The sequence below is a fragment of the Asterias rubens genome, chromosome 1 (assembly GCF_902459465.1).
Source record: "Asterias rubens chromosome 1, eAstRub1.3, whole genome shotgun sequence".
NCBI lineage: Eukaryota > Metazoa > Echinodermata > Asteroidea > Forcipulatida > Asteriidae > Asterias > Asterias rubens.
The window spans coordinates 14,175,090-14,201,131 of record NC_047062.1 but is presented as its reverse complement, the minus strand read 5'-3'; the positions used below and the strand labels follow the sequence as shown (position 1 = coordinate 14,201,131).

Below are 26,042 nucleotides of genomic sequence, written 5' to 3'. Positions count from 1 at the left end.
TTTTAAATGGCATTTGGCCAGCAGTCCCTTTTTTAAGGACACTGCAAAGTCGTGGTGACATGTTTAACCAATGCTCAGCATAGAAGGGTTTTAAGTACACAATGATATTTTATTTAATGTAGTGAGGAATAAAAAAAAATACAAACAAATGCATATCATTACAAAAGAAATGATGATAACGTATTTACAGTAATGTTACAAATTAAAAATGTAAAGTATCTTTACAACAAAACTTTAAGTAAAAAAAAAACTTATTGTGTGTACAAGCCCGTAGGCTTGTACAAAATTGTACTTCATTTATTTTCACAGTTTATAAGTGTGAGAATACTTTAAGGATCATCAGAAAGATTGTGTTAGTTCCCTCTACACATAAATTGATTCCATAATAATCTTAGTATAAATTGTTTACAGACATTCAGTACAAAAAGGTCCAAACCCACATACAGGGCGGACGAATGAATATACATGTAAATCCTAAAATTGAAGACCAAAAATACTGTGCATCTTGCATCAGGGTAATTTTGCAAAGCAATTTGAGAGATATTAGTTGGTTTCAAATTTACACTGATGTATGTAAAAGGTGTATTACTTTCCCGAATTCTGTGAACAAAAAATCTTGGGCATAGTACTTGGGTGGGATTCGAAGCCACAACATTTGCCAATCTAGAGCAGATGTCTTACCAATAGACCACCGAGATTGCCCAGTAGCTAGAGGCAGTTTGAACCTTATATTTCTTTAACCCAATGCAAATTTAATATCTATTGAATCAGAGAGGTATTTAGAATTTCATTCGGCAAAATAGTAAGTTCATCAGAACATTGAAGGATGGTTTATTTCCAGGAATTTGTCTGCAGAAGCAGGGAGAATTGACAGCTCCGTTGAGTAAAACTATTACTGTCAATTCATGGAATAACTTTGTTGATCTGTATGTAACGGATACCTCAAAGAGGTAAATGCTTCTATGCAACTGGTTATTGCCTTGGTGCCCCTTGAAATGCTCAAGTGGAAATCTGAAGTTCCCTGATTGAGATGCCCTATAAAAAAAACTGCCTTGCCCTCACAACAACAAAGTATCAGGCCTGCTATATTATCATATAGGTTGATAGGTTGTAGTTGGTCATATACAAAAAGTAAAATTGGGTGAGGTTTATGTTAGCATAATTTGTAAATCTCTTTTGAAAGGTGTTGGTTCTGAAAAGAACCATTGATTGATAACTCAACGCTTTGATCTGTAATCCAGTATGCTCTGAACATCTTCAGGATTGTCTTCTACTCAAGTGAGATTGAGGGGGGTGTCCGAGTTAGTGGCTACAGCAAGGGCTACAGATAGATTTCTGCGTCATCATGCATTGAGGTATAGGGCAGCCATAGCAACACCCTTAGCAACGGCCATAGCCATTACTGTAGCTGCCAACCCTCACCTAACAATACTGCCACCATGCAAAGTTTCAGATCCTACATACATACAAAATATATTATAACTTCAAAGGTTACATGGCACAGTGTGAGTAGAATCTCAGCTTTTCTCACCGTTGTTACTTGTACTGGGTTTATATCGTTTGATGGGATGATCATTCAATTGAGCGGTCAGTCGTTGGCGTTTCAGAACCTTCTCTGCATCTTGCAGGGGTGCCATGGGCGTCTCGTCGGCTTTGATCTTGGCCTTGAGGAATGCCAGCGAGGTCTCCATCTTTGACTCTGCCTTTTGAGGATTCGTCACAGTCTGGTAGGTTTTGTTGGATGCTAAACTGTTGTGGATGTTTACTGCCTCCTGAAGCCGGTCTGACTTTTCTCCTAGGTCAGGCAATAGCTGAAAATTTCAAATCAACAAGTGTGTTTAGAGCAACAACAAATTCATGAATACCACTTTTACAAGTATTCTAAATGAAAAACAAAATTGAACTTGGATTAACTGCATGAGTTAATTATTTCTTGAAAAAGATCCAGGGTTGACTACTAGCGGTGCCCAAAATACTATGTAAGTGAGACTAGAGAAGTCCACAGTTCACAATCCATCGTTTCCACATACTGTTAATAACAGCAATATTGTCACTGGGCCCTATTTCATAGAGCTGCTTAACAAGCACACAACAAAATGTTGCTTAACAGAAAACCATGGTCACCAGCTAAATAACACGTCCCATGTACCATCCGCGACTGGTATCATTTTCATTCTTGCTAAGCAGACAATAATTGAGCAAATTTGTTATTTTAGGCAGCTCTATGACACGGGTCACGGTCATTACCTAATTTTACAAATAATTGATTGTATGAATGATGCCGAGTTCTTACCCTTGACAATGTAGAAATTTGTGTACTGGCAGAGGATGCCCTTGTAGTAATTGAGTTCTCATCTGCAAGATGAAACAAAAGAGTAAACAATTAATTAATTTAAAACTCTTAAAGAGATGGGGTTTCCGGATCTTTGAAGATGTAACCTGTATCTGTGGCACCGAGCCTCAAACTATGGAACACCTTCTGAGATGCCATATCTTGGAGCAAGTGTGCAAAGCAGAGGACCTTGATTAGAAGATTTAAAACATGCCAGCGTCTACTTAATTTGTATGTACATTCAAACTCTTGAAAGCAAGATATGTTTTTTTTTTCAATTTCCAAATTGCATGTGATGCAAGACCAATTGGAAAATTAAGTTTAAGAAAACCCCAGGGAAAATTAACTCAGTTAGGTAGGGACTGAAAACCCAATCCACATATATTCAAACCGGGTCTTAAAGGTGAATGGTGAGGAAAGATACCACTACTAAAACCCAACCACCCTGTAACAGTGTTTTCCACTATTACTGGGACCCTCATACGTACGCGTTTAGGCACGAACTGTAATCGCATCACACAGGCGTTTTGTAGGTTTTTATGACGCATCAACTCATTGACAGACTTACCTTCTAAGGAAACAATAGGGCTGTGATCTTCAATTGCCTTTTCTAAAACCGGCTTGAACTGCTCCTAGAAGGAATAAACAAACAAATAAGTTTTAATGTGAGCTCTGATTTGAATCTTGTTTGCCATTAACACCCATAAGTCAAGAGGTCATGTCACCTGCACCATCACTTATCTCATATTTTCCAACGTTTATGGTATTCAATACAGAGGTGAAAGAAAAAGTAAACTCAAGAGGGGTTTCTATGGCAACAGATCCACAGTCAACACCAAAAAGCTGGATACATCTGTAGGACTCCACTTCAAACTTCCTAATCCCTCTTTTCGCCCGAGTAAGAAGAAACCGTGGATAAGGTGCCTTCAGACCACATCCAAGAAATTACTCAAAATCTGTTTGTCTTTGCCTTCTCCTTTTCCCCACAGATATTTCCCTTGTAAGCCTACCTCATTCACCAACTTCTTTATCCCCCTCTTTCCACCTTTTATATTGTCCTTTGTGTTTCCATCTTCTTGTGGTTAAACCAGCCACTTCCTCTGTACTGCCCCCCCCCCCCTTTGTCTCACTACTTATTGTTCACTCCCTCTCTCAATGCTCTATTTATGTATTTCCACTTGACTGCTTATGTTACACTTCTATACTTGCAAAAACTAGTTAATGGTGAATAGCCGGACAATTCGATCCATCAGAGTCTTTCTCAAAGGCTATTGAATGACAACACAACAAACATAAACATGTAAACTAGGTGTAACATAAGCAGCCAAGTGGAAATACATGAATGAGAGAGAGAATCAGAAAGCCCTTGTTTTTTTCTGTTTGCTTTCTGACTCTCTCTCTCTATTCATGTGTTTCCACTTCATTGCTTAAGTTACACCTAGTTACCTGTTTATCTTTGTTGTGTTGGTATTTCTTGTTCAATGTAATACATGTTGCCAAGACTTTTCTAGTCATGAGTTTTCTGGCGGAAGGCTAAAATCACTTGCCTTGGGCCTTTGGTCTAGTGTTAATCTTGAGCCGAGGGCACAAAAAGCAGCAAAGCAAAACAAAATTATGTTTACCTGAATATGGTTACTACTAGCCCAAAAATAATTATACACAGGTACAGTTAGTATGTGACCGGTATCCTGCCGTTTTTTGCTTAGCAGAAAAACAATAAGCAATGTTTTTGAGCAGCTCTATGAAATTAGGCCCTGACATGTAAACTTACAACTGCTGTATGAAGGCACCGAAGCTTCTTGGCCACTTGTTGTGTCAGTCTAGGAGGGTAGACTTTCCTCTTTCCCATCGTGTCTACAATCAATGTATCCAGCTCAGTTGCAATCTCCTCAGCATCTGCTTTGGTCTTCAGATCTATCGGTTCAAACTCTGAAAAGCAGAGATTTTATTCCATAGGATTTTGTATGACAGAAAATCTTAAAAAACTGTCAATGTTTTTTCTAAATGATTTGTACTCTTCTGTCGAGTGGTTACTATTTGGTTGGGATGGACAGGCCTGATACTTCACGGAGGCAACAACGCACAACTGTTGAGCGTCAATGCAAATTTGACCCTTCGCGATAGACAGAAAGTGAAAATTTTCTTGATTTGTTTCACAGATTTTCAAATATTATTATTATTACGCCATTTAACAACATAAGGGCATTTATGAATGGGAACAAAAGAGTAGTGACTCGGTCTTCGACTTGGGCCTTGATCTCACGACCACGACCCTGCCGGTTTTAAACAGACGTTTAAGACCCAGTCACTACCATTTTATTCCCTTATTTTCAAACCTTTGGTGGTGTCCAGATCATCGGCTGCCTCGGCCCACGACTGCCCATCTACAGTACTATTCTCATGTAGGGTACTCTTGTAAATCTGATGAACAAAATTAATACACTATTAAATTACTAAATAGAAATTAATTAACGGCCTGCATTTCAACCCAAAGCAGGGAAAGAAGCCTTCGTGTGAAAGATTCTGCTAGGGAAATAACATCACTCATCAGGCCATCCTTTTTTTTAATACCACTCATACAGTCATAGGCCCCCTGGGTCATTTTCCCTTTGGTTGGTAGGCAGATTGCAACAGCTAATATTATTTTCACAAATTACTAAGTAGGAAATAACTATTTATTAACTTATAGAAAATTAAACAGGATCACAGCAGGGTGAGCAGTATATTCCCTTATGATTTCCCTACACTGTACTACCATAGTTTTAACTTCCATTATCAAAAGTTGAATAGCGGACGAAAACAAAATATTTTTTAGGAGTAAGACAGTAACTCATGAAACTTTTCCTATCTTTTTAAAACTAATTAAAGGAAAAGTTTCCATATGGCGCCATATACGGAAAGTTATCCAAATTAAATAACTAGTGGCTAGTCTATTAAATTCATTTAATTATCAGCAGACCAGAGTCCAGAGACCAGACAGTTGGATAAACATTAGGCCTAATCATCAGAGATCGAATATTTTTACCACGCACAACCATCCATTCCATAATCATGATGGATGGAGAATTAGAGGTCCTTTACTCAGACCACTTCTACTTCTAGAAACTATAAGGCTCCCCTGTGAGCCTTATACTTATATAGGGGTCTCATATTTAGGGCCTTCTTAACGCTATACGTTTTTTCAAATAAGCGTTGATGAGTGAAAGTTTTACAACCGTTAGCCAGCCAGAACTGTAGTTTCCTGTTTACTGAACACCTAAAGCTTTCCCCACCCTACTGAACATACATTCATAATGCTTGTATTCCCTTTTTATTGAGTGAACTGAAATTAAAAAACATCGTCAAAAAATACAATTTTCTGCTCTCTGGACTCTGCATGGAGCGTCTGCTTAATAATACAGGTATTGGAAATTTGTCTCAAAGTCAGTACCAGTAGCAGAATATATGTAGATAGAATAGTAGAAGTGCATCCATCCAATCATCATTTCAAATATGCATCATCCATGAAGCTATCTCATCTGCAATACCAAGTTACCGTTTACAGTTACAACAACAACGGCTCAAACACATTACGTGTGAAAAGCGCTATTAAAAACGGGTTATTATTATTACCTCTCTAAACCTTCTTCTTAGTCGATCTCTCTGTTCCTCCGACCATATGGCATTTTTACCAATAACATCGTTGATTGCTGAAAATACTCTCTCATTTGCCTCATCTTGGGATCTCTTACTGAAACAGGAAATCCGTGTCTCCGAAGCTGAAGCCGACGATTCTTGACTTGTCTGTTCGTCCGCCATTTTGAAATTACTCTGTAGCCAACCTCTTCTCCATGACTGCACACAATCTTTAGTGCTTGAAGGATCTGTATTGTTATTGCGTGTGGGGTTGATTATACGAGATCGTGGTTGATACATTGCACTAGGTTGTTTTGAAAATTTACCGCGAACCGTTCCACCACCACATAGGAGACAGGTCAGCTATCATGGTGGGTCGGTCAAGCAGTGATGCACTTGAGTCAGGGACATTTTCTGAGACAACCCAAATACAACCACTTAAAACAAATCAATTTTAAGAGAACCATGTTTTAATTGTTCTATACTTTCTGTTCTATTTTTTTTTCAATTTCGATTCCATGTGCCCATAGAGCAAGGATCGAATGATATGAGCCTAAGCAATTTTCTACTCAAATTTTCACACTTGTTACCGTTTCCTTTGTGTTTTTTCCTCTGTTTTTATTTTAATTTTATATTTTTATACTTTTATTTAGGACAACAAGGAAATTACGATTGTTGTATGTAGCTTATTCTGTTTTCCTCGACAACCAAACGCCCGGGTCTACAGGCTTATTTATTTATTGATTTACTCAATTACTTATTCATTTATTTATTTACTTCTTTCTTTCTTTCTTTCTTTCTTTAATTAGTGCTTACTTTCTCTCCCCCTCTCTCTCCCCCTCCCCCTCTGATCCCTCCTTTCTTCCTTCCTTTACTTCTTTCTTTATCTACCTATCTATCTATCTATTCATTCATTCATGTATTAGCGTAAGTATTCTATTCATAACTCATTGTTTAACGTGGAAATTATGACACAAAATGTCAACTTTCCCATAGGACCAGTGTAGTACAGTGCCTGCCAGAATACTTAAGGAATGTACAAGGTCACACTTATTGTAAACAAGGGTTACATGGTCTTATGAGGATAGAAGCAAGACAAACTGAACACCGTCTCTGTCCATGTCTCTCATCTGTTGGCTGGGCGAAGTGTGCGATGGACACTGGATGTATAGCCTATACCATTCCAAACCCGAGTTGTGTCCACTCTGACACATTGCGGCAGTCAATAACCAGTGCCGTTGTGTGAGTGTGGTAAAAGCTGCTCTATACGAGAAGCGCGGAGGTTTGTTTGTTCTTCAATAATTATTATCAATATTGAAAACAAAACTCCTCGCTTCTCAGCGCAGCTTTGAAAATAAGTTATTCAACAGGAAACAAAATGCAACATGAAACTTCCGTTTTTGGAGGGACTGTGGACTCTCGGTTATGCTGTTCACCAACTATATACAGTGATTTCCTGTGATCGGATAAGGAATTTAACACCTGATAGTTCGATGTTAAACTACATTAGCTGCACCCAAACCCGGATCTGCACGTGAGTCATGATCATTATGTTTGTGACTGTTTGAATGTGCTACAGCTACCTCAAATTGAATTCAAGATGGCGGTTTCAACTGATATCTTTGTTGCAGCAGTAACGATGTACATATTGTCAGTCGTGCCTCCAGCATCGTGCACGTCAGTTTCTCCATCGATACCGTCTATGACCGTCAATAACCAAACTACTCCATGTAAACTGTACAGCGTAACAATGTTTGATTGCAGTGCTCGCAATTTGTCGGCCACACCCATCGATATCCCTATAACGCTGACCCATCTCGACATCTCCATCAATCGGATATCAAACTTGACCGGTTTCAACTTCTTGTCAAGCCTGAAAACTTTAAACTGTTCAATCAACATTATTCAAACAGTTATCGGTAGCGCCTTTCAAGGTTTGGTATCCCTGCAGATACTTGATTTGTCTCAAAACAGTATCAGCTTTTTTGCCGACGGCGCCTTCATGTGGCTTAAGAACTTGGTGCGACTTGATCTATCTTCCAATAACATTGTATCCATACCGACAGCTACATTCGAGGGTTTGGGTGAAATCCTCGAGCTCTCCCTGTGGCTGAATGATCTAACAGAGGTACCCTCAGACGCACTTGCCAACCTGAGAAAGATTGAGACATTGGATTTGTCGTTCAATCAAGTCAAGCAATTCGAACTTGGGTTGGGATTCCAATCTTTGAGAAATCTCAAGCGACTTTTACTGTTCGGAATGAACATTGAATTCCTGGCCAACTCAACTCTGTCTGCATTGAGCTCGCTGCCTCTTGAGTACATTGACTTTTCGTTAAACGATCTCGTTTATATAGATACCGGTGCTTTCTACCCAGTGCCAAATATTAAAGGACTGAGCTTACGAGAAACTTCTTATCAGATTATTGATGTGTTGCCTTCTGGACTATTTGAATTGGATCTATCTAGAGTAGACAGTGTTGTTTCCAATGGAGTTTTAACCGTACGGATTGCTGAAAGTCTATCGAGACATCTTCCAAAAGTAACATCAATCTCTTTCGCAGAGAACAAAATAAGATGGATTGAAGACTCCGCACTTGGTAAGTTGGCAACTCTTGAAAAACTTGACCTCAGTCTTAACCAGTTGAAGGCCTCCGGAATGACTAACGGGACATTTTCAGGTCTGCACAATTTGGAAGAACTTCACCTATCTGATAACCATTTAAACGAAGTTCCGAGAGATGCACTAACACCATTCAACGTTACTGGCTTCTTACGGCGGCTTAATTTGGCCGGTAACAGTTTGATCAGGTTAAATGCAGATGATTTTGCGTCTGTTCCCTTATTGACAAGTCTGAATCTTGAAAGAAATGGCATATACAACTTAGATAACTGCTTGGATAATCTTCAGAATCTTAAGTTTTTGTACCTGGCTAACAATCAGTTTTACAGACTACCACCAGCAGAGGGCTGGGTAGCTCCACTACGGAGTCTTCGACTTCTTGATATGTCCCATAATCCGGGAGGAGAGTACCTCACAAACACACTCAGTACTTTAGCTCCTGCACTTGAAGAAATGTATGTTAGTAATATTCGTGACGATTTCGAACTCTCGATTCTTCTCAACTGTACTTCACTCATCACATTAGATGTGTCCCATAATGGACTCACAGACAATGATTTCTACACAAGAGGCTTGTATGGCTGGAGTGCGTTGAACCTGCCTAAACTTAAGACTTTAAATTTGGCGGGAAACGCAATGCAATCTCTGCGTGTGAATGTTTTTCAACGAACTCCTCGGCTTCGATGGATAAACTGCAGTAGAAACTCCATCGAGGATGTTGACGGCAAGACGTTTGAGAACGTGACGGACATTATGTTCATAGACCTCAGCGAGAATCAGCTTACAAACCTCTCCGCTCTCAGTCCATCACATCTTCCTAACTTACACTCGGCGATATTCTCCGGAAACAAAATATCGTTCGTTGACGTAGAGTTACTTAAGGAAAGCAGGCTTCCATCTCTTAGTTTCCTTGACTTGAGTCACAATCCATTCTCGTGTACATGCGATGTTCAGGACTTCAATCAGTGGATCATTGAAGATGTCAGAGTGTTCTTGCCGTCTCCATTGGAGTACAAATGCAATTCTCCAAGCAACCTGCAAGGGTACTTAATCACACAGCTAGTTTTTGATCAGTGCGTTTCGCATCTTGCTCTGTACCTTGGCGTGAGCTCGGCAGCAGCGCTCATCTGTATCTTCACTGTGACCATCTTCTGCGTTCGGTATCATTGGCATTTGCGCTATAAATGGTTCTTACTGTTTCCCAGACGTCGTCTCATTAAAAGAGAAGTTCGGGAGGAGAGCAATACGGAAGAAGGCAGAGTCAATAATAACCCTCCCAAGTTTGATGCGTTTGTGTCGTATAATGACCACGATCAAGAGTGGGTGGTGAATCAATTGATACCACGTCTTGAGGAGGATCCAAACGAGGGTGAGAGGTTTCGGTTGTGTGTGAGCGAGCGGGACATTGATGCCGGTGGCTCCAGAACGGATGCCGTCGTTGGTGCCATTCACGACAGTCGCAAGACTATTCTTGTCCTCTCCGACCACTTTATGGAGAGCGAGTGGTGCTACTACGAGATGCAGATGGCTCATCAAAGACTCTTCAACGAGGGGCAGGATGTACTTATTCTCATCCTTCTTAAAGATGTTTCAGACAGCAAGATGACGTTGCTGCTGCGGCAAACCCTGTGCAGGAAGACCTACTTCAAGTGGCCACATGACAATCTCGGCCAACAGTTATTCTGGGACCGGCTTAAAGCAGAATTGAAAATGCGATCGATCGTTAATCGTCGTGTGGATACCCAAAGTTTATCTGCTTAAAACTCTATAGTTTCTTATATTATGTATATGTCATGCCGCAACCAAAAACTAAGTTTGCTCTGATTTAGTGAAGATAGCCCTTTTCACACGACAAAGTCACGATGCAACCATGAATATGCCCGTTTCAGAGTAGGAACATTGTTAAATATCTGACAAAACATCAAACTTGTGGGAGATGTCTTGATTTCCGTTCAAGAGTAAAAAAAACAAAAAACAAAAAACAATAACAATACTTGCCTCATCATTACTCTTTTGCATGTTCCTGGTTGTTTATAAACGAATGAATAATCTATTTATTCTTGCGATTAGTTTAACAGTTGTTACATTAAAGGAACACGTTGCCTTGGGTCGGTCGAGTTGGTCTTTCAAAAGCGTTTGTAACCGTTTGTTATCAAATTGATATGGTTAGAAAGGTGTTGTAAAAGTAGACTACAATGATCTACACAAATGCCTCAAAATTGCGTGGTTTTCGTTTTACCTCGTCGACTAACACGGTCGGCCATTTATGGGAGTCAAACAGTTGACTCTCATAAATGGCCGACCGTGTTAATTCGCGACGTAAAATGAAAACCGTGCAGTTTTGAGTGATACTTGTGTGGATCATTATATTCTACTTTTAAAACATCTTTCCAACCATATACATTTCATAACAAACGGTTTCAAACGCTTTTCTATAGACCAACTCCAAGACAACGTGTTCCTTTAAGAGAATATACTGATCGAAACGTCGAGTTGAAACCAACGGTTATATTCAGAACCACTCCAACTCATTTAGAGATTATCATTACATGGCCGGAAAAATTTACTATTCCACCATTCAAAGTATCAAATCCTACTTAATTTTACTGTGCTATAAGAGAACACTGCAAACGTGATTTATGTAATGCTAAGTTGTGCTACATTTGGACCGAAAATGGCGTCCAGCTCTCAACTCCGCAGCTCACTCAATACACAGCTCTGTTTCACGATAAAAAGAGTTAAAGACAGTGGACACTATTGGTAATTACTCAAAATAGTTATTAGCATAAAACCTTACTTGGTAACGATTAATGAGGGGAGGTTGACAGTATAAAACAATGTGAGAAACGGCTCCCTCTGAAGTAACGTAGTTTTTGAGAAAGAAGTAATTTTCCACAAATTTGATTTTGAGCTAGTCCTCAGCATTAGATTTTGAGGTCTCGAAATCAACCATCTGGAAGCACACAACTTCGTGTGACAAGGGTGTTTCTTCTTTCATTTTCAACGACCGATTGAGCTCAAATTTTCACAGGGTTGTTATTTTATGCATGTTTAGATACACTAACTGTGAAGGCTAGTCTTTGACAATTTACCAATAGTGTCCAGTGTCTTTAAGACTATAGTCTTGTCTGAAGTTAAGACGAGTTACTCGTCCTTAATTGGACTAGCATTAAGTTGTTACTAACTCAAAAAGAGTCCCAGGACTAGTCCTAAGTTAGGGCTTGTTTTGTGAAATCGACCCCGAATCCAATAGGCCTAAATATAGGCACTCTTTGTACAAAAACAAACAAACAAACAAACAAACAAGGCCACATGGCGTCGTAACAAATTTAACATTGGTTTCCTCTTTAACATGACAAACCAACTAAACAATGACATCACACTGAATGTAATAATGTGTATCTTCAAAATAAGCAATGATGTGCTTTTATTTCTAAATTAACGTATACCATATGTGCGCATTACAAGTCTTATTATTATTATTATTATTATTATTATTATTATTATTATTATTATTATTACCATCTAGTATCACTATTCCCCTTGTCAATACTGAATCATTGGCACTCTTTGTTACTTTGTAAATAAACACATATCAAAGTACATAACGATAATCTGGTTACTTTATCAAATTAACAATTCGATAAATAATGTTTCAAAAACGTTATTTTCTCTTTGGAATGCGATTTTGTTTTATTAATTAAAGTATAATAGGCCTATGTTAGATTAAGCCTCAGGAGGGTCCGGTATGTTGAGACCACAAGGAAACTTTTACCCGTATAGGCCTACCGTGTATTTCACAAAAACTTTGTTTAAACTAGTCAATGGGTTCAGAAAACAACTTACTTGCGTTGTTGTTTTGTTTTATTATTGTTATCGACAGCAAACATATAGAAATAATTCTTTCCATAGTATTGCTATTTCCTATTTATAAATGGCATGTTCAATTTAGTAAAGGCACGCATGGGGTGTTTTTATTTATTGTAAATTTTCTATCATTTTGTGACAAAGGAAATATGCCTAGAGGGGGAAAAAACCTTCAAAATGGCTTTATTATAAGTTGTGATAGACTTGGGAAACTTACAAGATTTCATCATGGTTAGGCCTATACATGCAAAACCTCCATCTGCCACATGCAAATAATGTTTGCATGTTAGGAAACATGTAGGCTATTTGTGCAATGTCTGTTGCATAATTATGCGAAATATGTTTAATTTTATTTTCGTTTTGAAACGGCACCATCTATTAAAATTCGTTCAGCGAAAAACATTTTAAAACAAATATATTATTTCGGCGAAAATCTGGTGGTGCTACTTAATTTCTAGTTGACTGTCAGGTAACACTATTTGCGCTGTAAAAGTTGCTGAGTTAGGCCTTGTGTGATTATCTGAAGAGAGGATTTCAGAAAATAAAAGATATCAGCAGATTACAACGAACCGAAGTTAGCGAAAAGTGACTAAAATTGATTGGTGTATTTTTTTTTGCATTGAAAATTTATCCACATAAATGTTGGTTTGTAGCATCCTGAAAGATATGTCATGCTGTCACCTGTGCAAATTTGGCGCAAAGGGTATGGCACAGAATGAAGAATTTGCTAATACCTGTGCAGATACCTGATATGCACATTGAAAACAAAAGTAATACCAGTTTTTCTTAACGAAACGGGACCTAGATTCATGGTATTATGTTTTATAAGATTCCTATATTCTTGTAAATCTAACCATGGTCCTGGCGCTATGATGAATAATTTGCATATATGCTAAAGAGAAAGCTGCTTTAAGATTAGTTCTCCAGTCGGTAAAAAGTGTTGTTATCTTATTAAGGGGGGGGGGGGGGATACACAAAACTAACTTTTGATACTCACTTTCATTTTGTTATCCAAAAAGTTTCTTCCTGCATATAGAAGGTGCGTTTTCGGTCGTGACCAACAACTGTTTGGGTTTAATTGTCCGTTGGCTTAAACCACTGGACAATGATCGAAACGAAGCGAACACACACAATCTAGATAAAATGCATTCACCCCTTTACATGAATAAACTTACTCTCGCAACCCTTTTAGTTTAATCATTATGCTTGTATCGTTTCTATTAGTCATCAGAGAGTTTGGATTTCACTTATCAATATTTTTGCTGTACAAAAGGGCACTGTGGTAATCCATATTGAGAAAATTGATACAATTATGTACACTGATGCTAAACGATTTTTTTAATATCATTCTGACCATGGAGGAAGAAATCTAAACCAAACATGAAAGTGCAACCAAAAACAAAACACATACTGAATACACAGGGTCGACTCTTTATTTGGTACTAACTCACTACACTCTTTTTCAGTTTGGAGCAATTAGTTAATGCAGTTCTAGGAACCTAGTTGGCATAAAAAATGGCAATCATTATAAAGTATTATCTAAATAGACTTGCAAAAGTCGTCCATTTATTTGATTTATTTATTTTTGATGCAACTTTGTTATTTAAACTAACAAGTTATAAACCACAATTAAAATCAGTTACCCCTGTGGTTTAATTTGTAGAACTTTATTCTTGATTATTTTATGGCATAGTATTACATGTATAAGTTAGTCAGTACACCTTGTGAAATGCCTACCAACCGAGCAGAAATGGATCTTTGAATCGGCTAGTTTTGACTATGACTTTTTACAGGCATGTTAAATGTTCATTTCCTCCTAAGCCAACTGCCCTTCCCATGTCTTAGTCTTTTGCAATGTAGGCCTATATTACAATTCGTATTTCATATGTTTGTATTTTGAGTTTATCTTGGTGGAGTTTAAACAAATAATAACGATAATGATAAACTACCGACAATTAAAATAATATTAACATGATTTTGTACATGAACATGTACACTGTATTTTTGCATGAACCAGCTAAAACTATAATCTAATAAAACCATTTTTTTTTTTTTTTTGAAAGAATGGCACTGATCCATCATAATTATAACACAGACCACACAACCACCATTAATTGTGCCCATAGTGGGAAGGTTTTTAGGAAGTCCGCTAGCCGTTGTCCGGCTTTGTGTACTACATTTGTGTGGATTTAGAGCTGATTGATTCATTTCCTTTTTTTAATCATTGAATAACATTAATCAGGGCAGATGATCATCAGAAAAGAAATTTCTAAAAAGATTTCTGAAGCTAGATAGACTTTTTGGTAAACTATTCCGAGGTTCTGCATCTGGCTCTGGTTCCATCATCAATTTTGGAACAGTGACACTTCAACAGCCTAGCTGGAGCCGGACTTGAATCCAGGACTCGAACCAGGAACAAAGCATAGGTTAGCAATAGCCCAAATTATTGTATGTTCAGTGAGAGAATTTCAGTCAACATTCAGTATTTCAGAAAAGTACAAAAATAAATGGCATTTCTATGATTAATTTGGGGAAAAAAGAAAATGGTTTAAAATTGCTGTAAGTTAGCGACTACTAAAAAAGGAGACTACTGCTAAAAAAAATACAAGATGGAACTGCAGTTAAGTTTCAGATGTACCTTCTAAAAGATATTAATTTTATACAATCTTGTTTTGAAGATTTTGAAAAGTAATTTTTTTTCAGGCGACTGAAAATATACTTGGACTCCGATTGTAACATGTTTATAATATTTGTGGTAAATAAAAACCCACTTTACTTTCCAATTCCTTCGAATGTGATAATGCAGTGTTGTATGCAAACAGCAAAATAAAAACGTAAGAAGTAAAATTTAAGTTGTCTATGTTGTATTTATGATTAAAAAATAGTTTATCATAACAAGCGAACATTGTTTTCTAGAAATTTGTCAACAAAATAATGTATGTTTTTATACCTCATTTTGGTGGATTTTTAATATATATAAAGTACTCGCACTCGGAGATCCGAATGCTAAGTACTCAGCTGTTGGACTCGGTACTTGGCTATAATACTTAGTACTTGAACACTTGTACTCATACTCAATGGCCCAAGTACTAGTACTCAAGTACATCTCAATCACCTTAGTACTAGGCACTCGACAGTATTTGGTACTCAACTAATAAGTACTTGACTACACCACTGCTTTTTTATATGTATATATAAGCAATTCATCAGGCTAACAAAAGCAATTCTGTATCATAAAAACTCTGTTATTCAGAGAACACCACACCCTAAAGGGAAGACAAAATAATGGTTGATCAAAATTTAACAACCATGATAAAAAAGATTTGCATCCAATTACATGTTTGGTCATTATAAAGCAGTTAAAAGCAATTGCATGATTCATTTGTCATATTAATAATTAAAAATAATACTACTAATAATATATGGTTCTTATTCTTATAATATGGTAACTGTCCTAGTAGATGGATCAAGATGCCTTATAACATTATTATCCCTGTTCATACTTTGAAAATTCCTCAATCTTTCTCAACTCTCTGGAGAGCGTATAACCTGAGGCTGCTTATATTATAGTGCTAAGCGGTTAATCAAATACAATACTGTCTCAGTCCTCTCAGGTTCCCAAATATACACCTGGGTTAAGAGAAGCAATTATAGTTCAGTGTAATTTGTGTGAGCGCTGCTTTGGTGCCAGTTTACAGACTTGCATCAATTTTACTTCAACTATCCCTTTAAAATCATTCCACCTTCGTAAGTTCATTAGCCGGGAGTAACACTGCTCGGCCCATATAATTTCTCTTTTTACTTATGTTGGGTGGGTTTTTCAAGAGATAGTAGGATGGGGGATGTTGTGAACTATAAAGGTTTTGGTGGGATTTGGTAGTTATCCGGTACGTAACCCATCCTTGTCTCACCAAGAGCAGCGCAGATGATATTGACTGCTGCCTTAGACGTCATTTCCTCCTCAGTCTGTGAGCCAAGCTCAGGGTTGACTTCCACCAGGTCGATCATGTTCACCAAGCCTGTCAGAAGACGTTCACAGAAAATTAGTTATCAAGTAATAAAACACAAGGGAAGCTGGGGTTGAACAAAAAAATTTACATGAAACTGCGACCTCCGGATTAACCTCAGTTTTAGCTCGGTAAATAATGATGTATTCTGGTTTATTTATTAAATGCACTGGCGGCCAAGCAGGCCGAAAAGCACATTTACAAGTCATAATCTTAAGACAAAATTTGAATTTAAAAAAGATTATCAACACAATTGGTTTGTGACTGAAAGAAAAGTGTCGAGGATTTGTTTTCAATCTTGGCACAATCAACCTCAATAACAGTTGGTTTCGTAAATACTCAGTGTTACAATTCTATAACGAGCAACAAGAGGGTCCTTACCTGTCGATCCTAGTTCCTCTGCGATGTACAATCCTTCCCGGTAGGTCAGACCACCAAAGCCTAAACAAAAACAGAAAAAGTACCAACACATGTAGAGCTTTAGAGCGAACAATAGGACTGGGGGCCTCTACAAATACATGGCCACATTTCACAAACGATGCATGACTCCTCCTATATAAAAGGTACCAACTTCTCAGCTGAACAGCTAGTCCTTGCTAGTCCTTGGTAGGACCATGTAGGACCATGGTACTACTCTCTTGTAAAAATCCCAGCAAAAAAGGTTTTTGGTTGCTTTGACAACATGCACAAAATAAATCGTTATCAATAGTGCCGAGGCATACAGGTCCAATACGGTCGAGACACACACAAGTTTATGAATAATGGCGTGTAAAGGTGTATCTGGTCCTGACACTTGTATCCTTTAAAAAGGGAAGGTACACGTTTGGTAATTACTTAAAAACAAATATTAAGTTAAAAACTGACTAGGTAACGAGCATTGGAGAGCTGTTCATAGTATAAAACATTGTGAGAAACGGCTCCCTCTGAAGTAGCATAGATTTTGAGAAAGAGGTAAATTCTCACTAAAATAATAAAAGACTTCTAGCCAGAAGTCTTTTTATTCCTATGTGAAAGCACACAAATTCGTCCAACAAGGGTGTTTTACTTTCATCATTTTCTCGCCACTTCGATGACCAATTGAGCTCAAATTTTCACAGGTTTGTTATTTTACGCTTATGATGGGATACACCAAGTGAGAAGACTGATCTTTGACAATTACCAAGTGTGTTCAGTGCCTTTAAGCAAGGCACTGAACCTTTAATGCTACGCCCTTCGGATGTGACGTAAAGCCGATGGTCCTATGTGTTGTGTAATGATCCTACACAGGTCACAGGTCCATTATTTTGTAATCCCAAAAGGAGCTAGTTAAGAAACTGTCAGAAAACCCATACATAGATACTTACTTGGTGTTCCAGTGCTAGGGGCAACTTGTGGATCAAAAGAGTCAATGTCAAAACTCAAATGCAGAGGTCGATTACCCCTAAAAATGAAAAGGATTTAAAATAAGCCTAAAAATTTGGATATTTGACTTCATATAAAAATGTCAAAGGCCCAATTTCATAAAGGCTATAAGCATAAAAATTTGATAAGCACAGAAAACTCTTGCTTCACAGAAACTGGTTACCAGCTAACAATCCAAAAGGTTAACATTCTTGCAACCGGTGTCCCACTCATTTTTAGCTAAGCAGCATTTTCTGCTTGACAGCATTAAGGACCTGAGACCAGATTGATGTACGCCAAAATTTAATGTCTCTTCTTACTGCTGTTTTCTGCAGTTTGAAGATTATTATTCTGAGTTAACTTGGTGCTTTTGTGACAAAATGTCTGCACTAGCATTCACTGAGTCCTGGTTTACAGACAAAAGAATGTAATAATAGAAAAAAAGTTAATCTTAAAATTAACTGACTATGAAGTCCATATTTGTACCAACTCTCAAGAGAAACAGCTTTGTCTGGGGAAAAAAAACACCCAATTACTTTGCATACTATTCTTGATCAATAAACTCCACTAAGCAGGAGCTACAAAATATGTAAAGGCATTCTTTGTAATTATTATTATTTCTAAATATATTGATTTTATTTGCCAACTTCTCTATTGGAAGAAATATGAAACAAATTTGATGAGACTTTATTTTTTCATTAAAGCCATCCATTTGTTGACTTCCCACATACTGCCTTAGAGTAACGCCCACAATGTTGGAATCAAATTGATAGACCTTATGCATTGACGTCATCCAGCGGCCATCTAAGTGGAAAAATGCTGACGAAACAATCCAAACGCACAGATTTGTACGCGCGGCGCACAGGATTGGCCAATGAACAACCTCCTTTTGACCTCTAGGTGAGGGCGCCCTACTAAAATGACGTCATGTGTATAAGGTCTATCATCTTGACCATCTTTACACTGAATTTTAAACGCATATTTGTCAGTTAAATTTTAAGGCATCCTAGTTAATCTAAACTTCATTTGACTCCAAATTGCAGAATCTTACTTTGGGTTGATTCTGTCCAACGCTCGACTCAGTGTTTCGGCCACACCGATCTTCTCCACGTCGTGCATAGTGAAACAGGTTATTCCTTTCTGTTTCAATATGTGACTGAAAGTAGAATCAAAATGGAAATGAAAGTGTAACAAACACAGTAAATAGAGTAGTGTGATTAATTCTGATTAATACCTACACTTGCCTGCACATTAAAAACAAAAAGTAAAACCATTTTTTTTTATACAAAAGCAACACCTTGATTAATGGGATAATAGATGGACATATCAGGGATAAAGAATATGACTTTTGGTTTTACCCATACATACAGAGCGATGGTGTTTTGCCTAAAGGCCGAGTAAAAAAAACAACATGTTTCACGTCCGGGTTTTTCAAAAAAAGGAGGAAGAGGGGCTTTTTATATTTTATTTCAAGATGGCTGCCATTTTTGTTAAAATGTCAAATATCCATTGTTTTTTCTACTGCTGAAATACACAAAACATAAATGAAACAATTTAGTCGAGGCATTCAGACAAGACATTCAGATTGTTTTTGCTGAGATCATTTAAAATAACCCTATTTAAAAAAAAATAAAAAAATAATGTGCATAAACAAATAAAATAAAAAATAAAATAAAAAAGGAGGCGGCCTGTAAAAAGGAAGCGGGCGGGATGCGAAACATGTTTCTTTTTTTACTTGGCCTAACTATTCAGCGATATGTAAGATAACCTTTAGGAATGGATGGTCACATCTCTGGATTTTAGAGTACTGTTGTGATTTTATGGGATTATGATGCACACATACATAAAGGTAATGCATCGTTTGGTAATGACCCCTGGAAAAATATTGGGTAATTTGAATTTGAAAACCTACTTATTATAAAGATGGTCATGGTAGTAAGCATACTGTGAAATTACTTTGACCGAAATGCCCCCATTTATTAGAAATCATTAATAATAATAATAATTATAATACACATAAATATTTGAATTTGACAAACGACTAAATTCCGGTTCATACTTCCTGCGAGTGCGAATGCAATACCAATGATGACGTCACAAATTCGCAACGAAATTCGCAACGAAATTCGCACTGAGTTGAGTTGTGCTCATCTCAGTGCGAATATCGCAGCGAAAGAGGGGTTGTGACGTCAAACTCACATCAAGTTCGCATCGCATTCGCAGGAAGTATGAACCAAGCTTAATGTATAAATCGTTTCTCAGATTTCTGAGGGTTGGTTTTCGTTAACAAATGCTGCGGCTGGATTCGTCATGGATGGACTTGATGTTCAGGTGAAAATAGCAAAATACCATTTACTGTTTTCTCAGCAAGTAGACACTGTATTCAACTGAAACTATGGTGACTTTCATTCACTCTTTCTTTATAATGTTGCCTATAAATAATCATATCGTTGACAAAAAACAAGAATGACCCTACCTGTAAATGTGGTTTCTTCAATGACTAACTAGGAATTGTCTCCCTTTGATATGCTGCTTTCACTCGGTCAAATCAAATTCTTACAAAACTTCTCACTTTTTCACTTACCTTTCACACTTGTCCACGTCTCTTAAGCCAATGTATGCAATGTCATTGACCGACAGGCATGGCTTGACCCACTCAAAGCCAGGTATATACGGTATGTATTCTTTCAGTTCATGTACGAGAAATGATAGCACCATCCCGTGGAGATTCCCAGAGGGCGAGCAATGGGGAACGTTAATGTCCGCGTGAGCGTCCACCCACACCACGCACATATCAGGCTCTGCTTGGCAGTGACCGTGGAGGGAGCCTATGGTCAGACTGTGGTCGCCGCCCAGGGCCACGACCGCCTCATCGTGTTCCGTCACTATGCTGCACACGGTCTGTGAAAGCTATGGTGATGATCCGTGCAAAAAAAAAAGCATCAACAAAATTGTATCAATAGTATAACTCATTCAGTGCATACTTTAGGGAAAAAATCTTCATTTATGAAGTGCACAATTTAGTTTCTTATTTAACACACAGTTTTGGGGATTTACCAACAAACAAATTTAACCCATTTGTTTTTATGCATTAGTATTTGGCTCTGCTTACTGCCAAATTTGGCGCTTTCGATCACCATTCTCCACTTAAGTGCAAGCGCTAAATTTCTGCACTAGCTGTGTAATCATAGAATGCCTAGTAACATTGAGTATGCACACGCACCCGCCAAAATTCCCTGCTTACTCATGGAATACGCTAGACGTTAGCACGGAATTCCCTGCTTCCGTAAGTGCCGATTCTTTGCTTACGGTAAGCAGAGCCATGAAATTGGGCCCTGATCACCTATCTCACTCAGCAGTCTTCCATTTGGAACAGTTTGTGCTAAAACAACATTGAGATAGTTGAGCCATTGACCTCTCAGGCTTAAAGGATTTGTTTTGGGCCATGGGTAATGGATTCAGATGCACAGACACTCCTGTTAACATACAATTGCAATTTAGTGTAGCGCAACAATAGGCAGGCTCTGGAGAACTGCAGGGCTTGAGTTTTTGTTTTGTTGTTTTTTGGGGGGTTTTTTTGCAGGGTTTGGGGGACACAGGAAATTCACAAGATCCCAAAGCTTGGAACTCAATCTGTATTGGGGCAAAAATTGTTTTTACAAGACCAGCTGCAAAAAACTATTGTAGACAGTTTAACATTTCAGCTGTTTTAGTTTGCACAAGCACTGAGAGAAAGTGTATCTCGTTTGATGGGTAATGTATCTTCTCTGGAGTTTTACTGTGAATAACATCAAGTTAAAACAATAACATGATGCATTGCTTGGTAAATACATTTATTGTTAAAGTTAAAACACAAGACTGCAATTGTTCGGGCACTGTCAAGCGACTGAACTCTAACAACACTGGCCTCAGGCCTGCAAATTCCAGTGTATAAAACTTCAGCAAATAAAAGAACTATTGTTTGGAGGAGATTCCCTTGAAGTTCAAACCATAACCCAAATCAGAGAGTGTGTGCTAGGGGGCATGTTTTTGGCAACCCTGGCCAGAAACAAGTTTCTGTATTCATAGATAAAAATATTTTTCTGAGAACTATGCAAAAAACAGGTTGGTAAACAGACACACTTCTTGACGTAAGTAAATCTTGTAAAAAATAAATGTTCTCAAAATATACAGGTTTTTTTTTTTTTCAAGTAATGGAACTTAGTCTTTGTAATTTGATCAACACTATTGGCATTGGGCTTAAAACTAACACTGGACCAAATGCCGAAGCCTGTGATTTTAGCCTCAGGCCAGTAAACTCACAATGGGAGAAGCCAGGTGGTCTTGTGTTTTTCAAATGAATGAATGAATTACCTCATTGTGTAATATCTTTGTGGAAAAAAGTGGACTGTAAATGTGTTAGTTATCTTTTGATTCTCTGTCAAGAGTATCGAAGTACACTAACACATAAACACATTGAACCAGATCTTCTCAGAGTGTTTGATAAACTTATTTTGATTCTGGTTTTGTAAAAGAAATTCTGGTCCAGTAAACATTTGGAGCTACAAACGCTGCAGTCTTGTAGATTCTTCCCCCCCCCCAGAATATGCTTCAAGGTTTTTCATTGTTAAAAGGAATTCCATTGCCATTGTTTGATAGCTTGTGCAATACGCCATCTTGAAACCATTCCCTAACCGAGCCAACAACTTGGTTTTGGTTTGGTTGGTGCAGTTGCATCAACACGACGAAACCGAAGATGAGAAAATAATCTTGGATTGAAAACTGTTCTACCAACTGAGCCCAGTGAACTTTCCTTCACTGCCTCTACCCCTCTGATCTAAAGTTACCTTCTGTAATGCTTGGCCGAGAGTTCGTGAGTTTTTCACATATCCTCCTGGCTGTGTCGTGTCTTGACTAAATTTCTCATATTTCAAATCACCACGGTCTTTCACTGTCAACCCTGAAAAAGGAAATGTTTTTGAACAAAACCAAAAACTAATAAATAAACTAGACATAATGTGGTCGGCGGTCGTTTGGTCACTGTTTTAAAGTGATGTGAAGAGTGTTGTTAATAGCTCGTAAAAAATCAAAGAAATCCAAAAGAAAGTGTATCCTTGATGTGTTATATGGTAAAGCATCAAAAGGTGTACATTTCAGCCTAAATGCCATTAAAACAACGCCTTTTCAAACCATTTTACAGGCATTTCTTGTTAGACAGTGCAAAAGGTCAAGAAAAGGTCACCAACATATCCACTTTTGTACGTAAAGCCCTTTCATATGATGTATAGATTGTCCAAACTTGACCAAATTAATCAAATAATTGACAAGGACTTTGATATTTTAGAGGGCTGGAATATGCCCCTCAAAAATAACAAGCAACCAAATCACAGACCTATCGTTCAGCGATAAGCATAACAATACTGCTGAACAAAAACAAGCAGTTAAAACTAATTTGTTCATGCAAGGGTTTATCCACCCAATACCTGTGTGCACCTCGCACCTCTATGAACTTGACCTCTTGGACCTTGTTGTATTTGCTTATTGTGTTTTTACATCGCTTTTATTTCTGTACAGATACCAACCAACACAATCCTTTGCTCCACCAACACTGGGCTCTTGCACATTCCACGTAACGTTAATTCCATGAACACAACGTTCTGGGGGACATTGATCCTTTTCTGATTCAGGTCCACACCATTGCAACTCCCTCCCGCCTAGCCTTCAGCTGGAAAGCTCCCTCACCACAACTCACCAACTTCAAGTCACAACTGAAAACATTTCTTGTTGTCAGTGCTTAACTCTGTTTGGATAACTCTTCTTTGCATCTTTTTTATTTTTGCCAAGACTGTACTGTAGTTAAAGCATCATTTTCTCATAACCTGCGCCAGGAGTGTCAAGTTGACAGATATGGCCATTATTATAATAGGTAAATGTTGACATCAATTAAATTGAAGTCAGATTATTACTTACCCATTTCTTTCAACCTTGATATAAGCCCAGCCTCCCTGATGACGTCAGGGCCGTACATTACACCCATGTTAGGCTGACATAGAATAGAAAAAGGGAAACTATAAATTGAGAAACATTAACTGATGAGAAAAATGTGTAATAACACAACAGTAAGTAATTATACAGAATTTGATCACAATACTAAACAAGGGTGTGAACCTAATGGTTACATGGTTTCTGACTGACACCTCGAACCAAGATATTGACTTATACGTAAAGGAATAGTTTAAGTGTACACTGGCAAGGTGCAGATTTTTCCAAGAAGTTGCTAAAACACTTAAATTTGTTTTCTTTCTTTACACCTACCTGTCCCTCATGAATTGGCACACCTATCACACCAATGTTTTGCCTTGTCACATAAGCACTGGAGCGTGACGACGAATGGATTAAACCTGTGCAGTTCCCTGGGCATTTCTTATGGACGTTTGTGGCCCTCAATATGGGTTTATGCTGCACTGACGTAAGACATGATCTGATTGCTCGGGTCAGCACTGCTATGGAAGCCATATAATCGGTTCTGTCTTGCTAATCCCTGAAAATCAAATGAGAAAACAGACACTATAAACTGTGAGTGAGTAAAAAATGTAACAAATCTTTCATAGCCCCCCCCCCACTATAAAGGCCGGTTTATAGTCGATCGCGCGACACAGTTTTTTATAGTCATCACTGAGGCCCAAAAACTGTTAAGATTTCCATCGCCCGACTGTTGGCGGGCCAATCCATCCGGTGCACCCCAACATTGTTCAGGTAGTCAGTCACCAGTCGGGGCTCGATGGGGGCGAGCGTTGTCATCTTGAAAGATGGCATTTTGGTGTAAGAGTCTGCAAGTATGGGACTGCAATCTGCTGTAGAATATCGTCTTGCAAATACCCATCAAACAAGGTGTTTTTCAAGAGATGAGGGTTAATTGTGTCGGATGAGCTCACGTGTGCAAATCTTTGTGTAAACCATTAACGGTTCTGAAAATCTTGATCGGTTTGATTATTGAGCATTACCTATTGACCATTTAGCACAGACAACGGTAATTTTGCCACATTTGATTTGTGACTTTGCTTCATTGTTATTCGTGTAGCCAAGTTCAGCAACATGTAATCATTGCAAATGTGGTATCATTTTAAAGAGGAACAATTCAGCTTTGCATTGATATATACCATATACAAACAGAGTATTAAATAATAACAAACATACCGGATTGAAAAAATGTTCCTTACTTTTTGTGAGCAGTTTAGGTAGAAGTACACAGAGTACAGACAGCAGAGGTGAAAGGCAGGCACAAAAAACACTGAGCCAATCTGACCAGTTTGCCTATACTATAATAGCCATGATAGCATCTATGGTTATACATTTTTGTGATAACGTAACCCTCCTCCCGTTATCGCAACTAGGTTATAGTAAAACAAGTCTTTAAAAAGATGGTAAATCATTTTTATTATTATTTTCAAAACCAGCCAACAAAAAATAATTATTCTTATAATATAACTAATTCATTTCTTCAATCTACATTCATATTTTTACCTTCCACCATGGAGGAATAATTCCTCCATGCTTCCACCTTTTACAAAGTTATAGCACAGGCAGCCGGCCTGGGAGGGAATGGGGATTGTTCAAGAACGAAGTACCTCCTAGAGTCCTACGAAGTGTACTACAATTACAAATATAGCGTTCAATTTACTTCAAAACCTGCTTTTCAGCTGATTGCTTTTTGGTGTGAGGTGTGGTGTCTATGTGTCCGGACCTCCACTCTATCATTTTTCCCATTGGTCTTGTTGACCAATAACGGGTGAAGATGTGGTCGAGCCCCCACCCAGCCTTCCCCTAACTATACTAAGCCTAACTAATCATGCTAATCACTGGACTTTGGTGTTTGGTTAAAATCACCTACCTGTCACCTTAGCACACCTCCTGCACAGTTCGTCGTTATCAACAACTGCAGATGACATGAATCATAAGACTACAAACGTGTATAACTCAATCATTCAAAAAGAAGATAACTTTTTAACCCTTGCACGGCATAAAATGCACCACCAAACACTGACCATGGTAAACACTGTATAGATGGCGCATCGGACCACCTTTTGCAAGATTTTTGTATACCCAGCGGGAGAGGGCGTCCTAACCATTGTTTGGATTCCTCAAAATTTTCATCCTCCTGTGTGCTCACACTGCGCAGACACGTATGTCGCTGTCCCAGAATATTGCAAAAAGTCTCAATTTTGTTGTCATATAGCTA

General features: G+C 38.1%; 3 protein-coding genes across 3 annotated transcripts; 1 reads left to right on the top strand and 2 right to left on the bottom strand.

The window, feature by feature from the left end:
* Window positions 1-707: 707 nt before the first annotated feature.
* On the bottom strand, window positions 708-7,163 carry LOC117301158 (kinetochore-associated protein NSL1 homolog). The gene is made up of 7 exons (XM_033785059.1): window positions 7,049-7,163; window positions 5,945-6,195; window positions 4,669-4,753; window positions 4,104-4,261; window positions 2,901-2,964; window positions 2,294-2,355; window positions 708-1,811 (listed from the first exon to the last, which is right to left on the bottom strand). The coding sequence occupies exons 2-7, from the start codon at window positions 6,128-6,130 to the stop codon at window positions 1,518-1,520; spliced, it is 849 nt and encodes a 282-aa protein (XP_033640950.1). The 5' UTR covers window positions 6,131-6,195; window positions 7,049-7,163; the 3' UTR covers window positions 708-1,517.
* Window positions 7,164-7,449: 286 nt separating this feature from the next.
* Window positions 7,450-10,697, top strand: LOC117300438 (toll-like receptor 4). The gene has a single exon (XM_033784216.1). It carries the CDS (start codon window positions 7,548-7,550, stop codon window positions 10,329-10,331), a length of 2,784 nt encoding a protein of 927 aa, XP_033640107.1. The 5' UTR covers window positions 7,450-7,547; the 3' UTR covers window positions 10,332-10,697.
* Window positions 10,698-15,503: 4,806 nt separating this feature from the next.
* On the bottom strand, window positions 15,504-25,872 carry LOC117293414 (arginase, hepatic-like). The gene is made up of 9 exons (XM_033775739.1): window positions 25,695-25,872; window positions 24,119-24,344; window positions 23,774-23,846; window positions 22,651-22,763; window positions 20,409-20,734; window positions 18,876-18,980; window positions 17,788-17,864; window positions 16,826-16,885; window positions 15,504-16,456 (listed from the first exon to the last, which is right to left on the bottom strand). Exons 2-9 carry the CDS (start codon window positions 24,317-24,319, stop codon window positions 16,290-16,292), a joined length of 1,122 nt encoding a protein of 373 aa, XP_033631630.1. The 5' UTR covers window positions 24,320-24,344; window positions 25,695-25,872; the 3' UTR covers window positions 15,504-16,289.
* Window positions 25,873-26,042: the final 170 nt, after the last annotated feature.

Bases quoted from the DNA above. Each gene is read 5' to 3' on its own strand.
- LOC117293414 (XM_033775739.1), bottom strand. From the start codon at position 24,319: ATGGCTTCCATAGCAGTGCTGACCCGAGCAATCAGATCATGTCTTACG. The intron at 22,764-23,773 runs GTAAGTAATAAT...TTCCTTTTTCAG, and splicing joins ATCAAGGTTGAAAGAAATGG to GGTTGACAGTGAAAGACCGT. The intron at 20,735-22,650 runs GTAACTTTAGAT...TCATCACCATAG, and splicing joins TCGGCCAAGCATTACAGAAG to CTTTCACAGACCGTGTGCAG.
- LOC117300438 (XM_033784216.1), top strand. From the start codon at position 7,548: ATGGCGGTTTCAACTGATATCTTTGTTGCAGCAGTAACGATGTACATA.
- LOC117301158 (XM_033785059.1), bottom strand. From the start codon at position 6,130: ATGGCGGACGAACAGACAAGTCAAGAATCGTCGGCTTCAGCTTCGGAG. The intron at 4,262-4,668 runs GTTTGAAAATAA...TCTGCTTTTCAG, and splicing joins TGATCTGGACACCACCAAAG to AGTTTGAACCGATAGATCTG. The intron at 1,812-2,293 runs GTAAGAACTCGG...TGAAATTTTCAG, and splicing joins AAATTTCTACATTGTCAAGG to CTATTGCCTGACCTAGGAGA.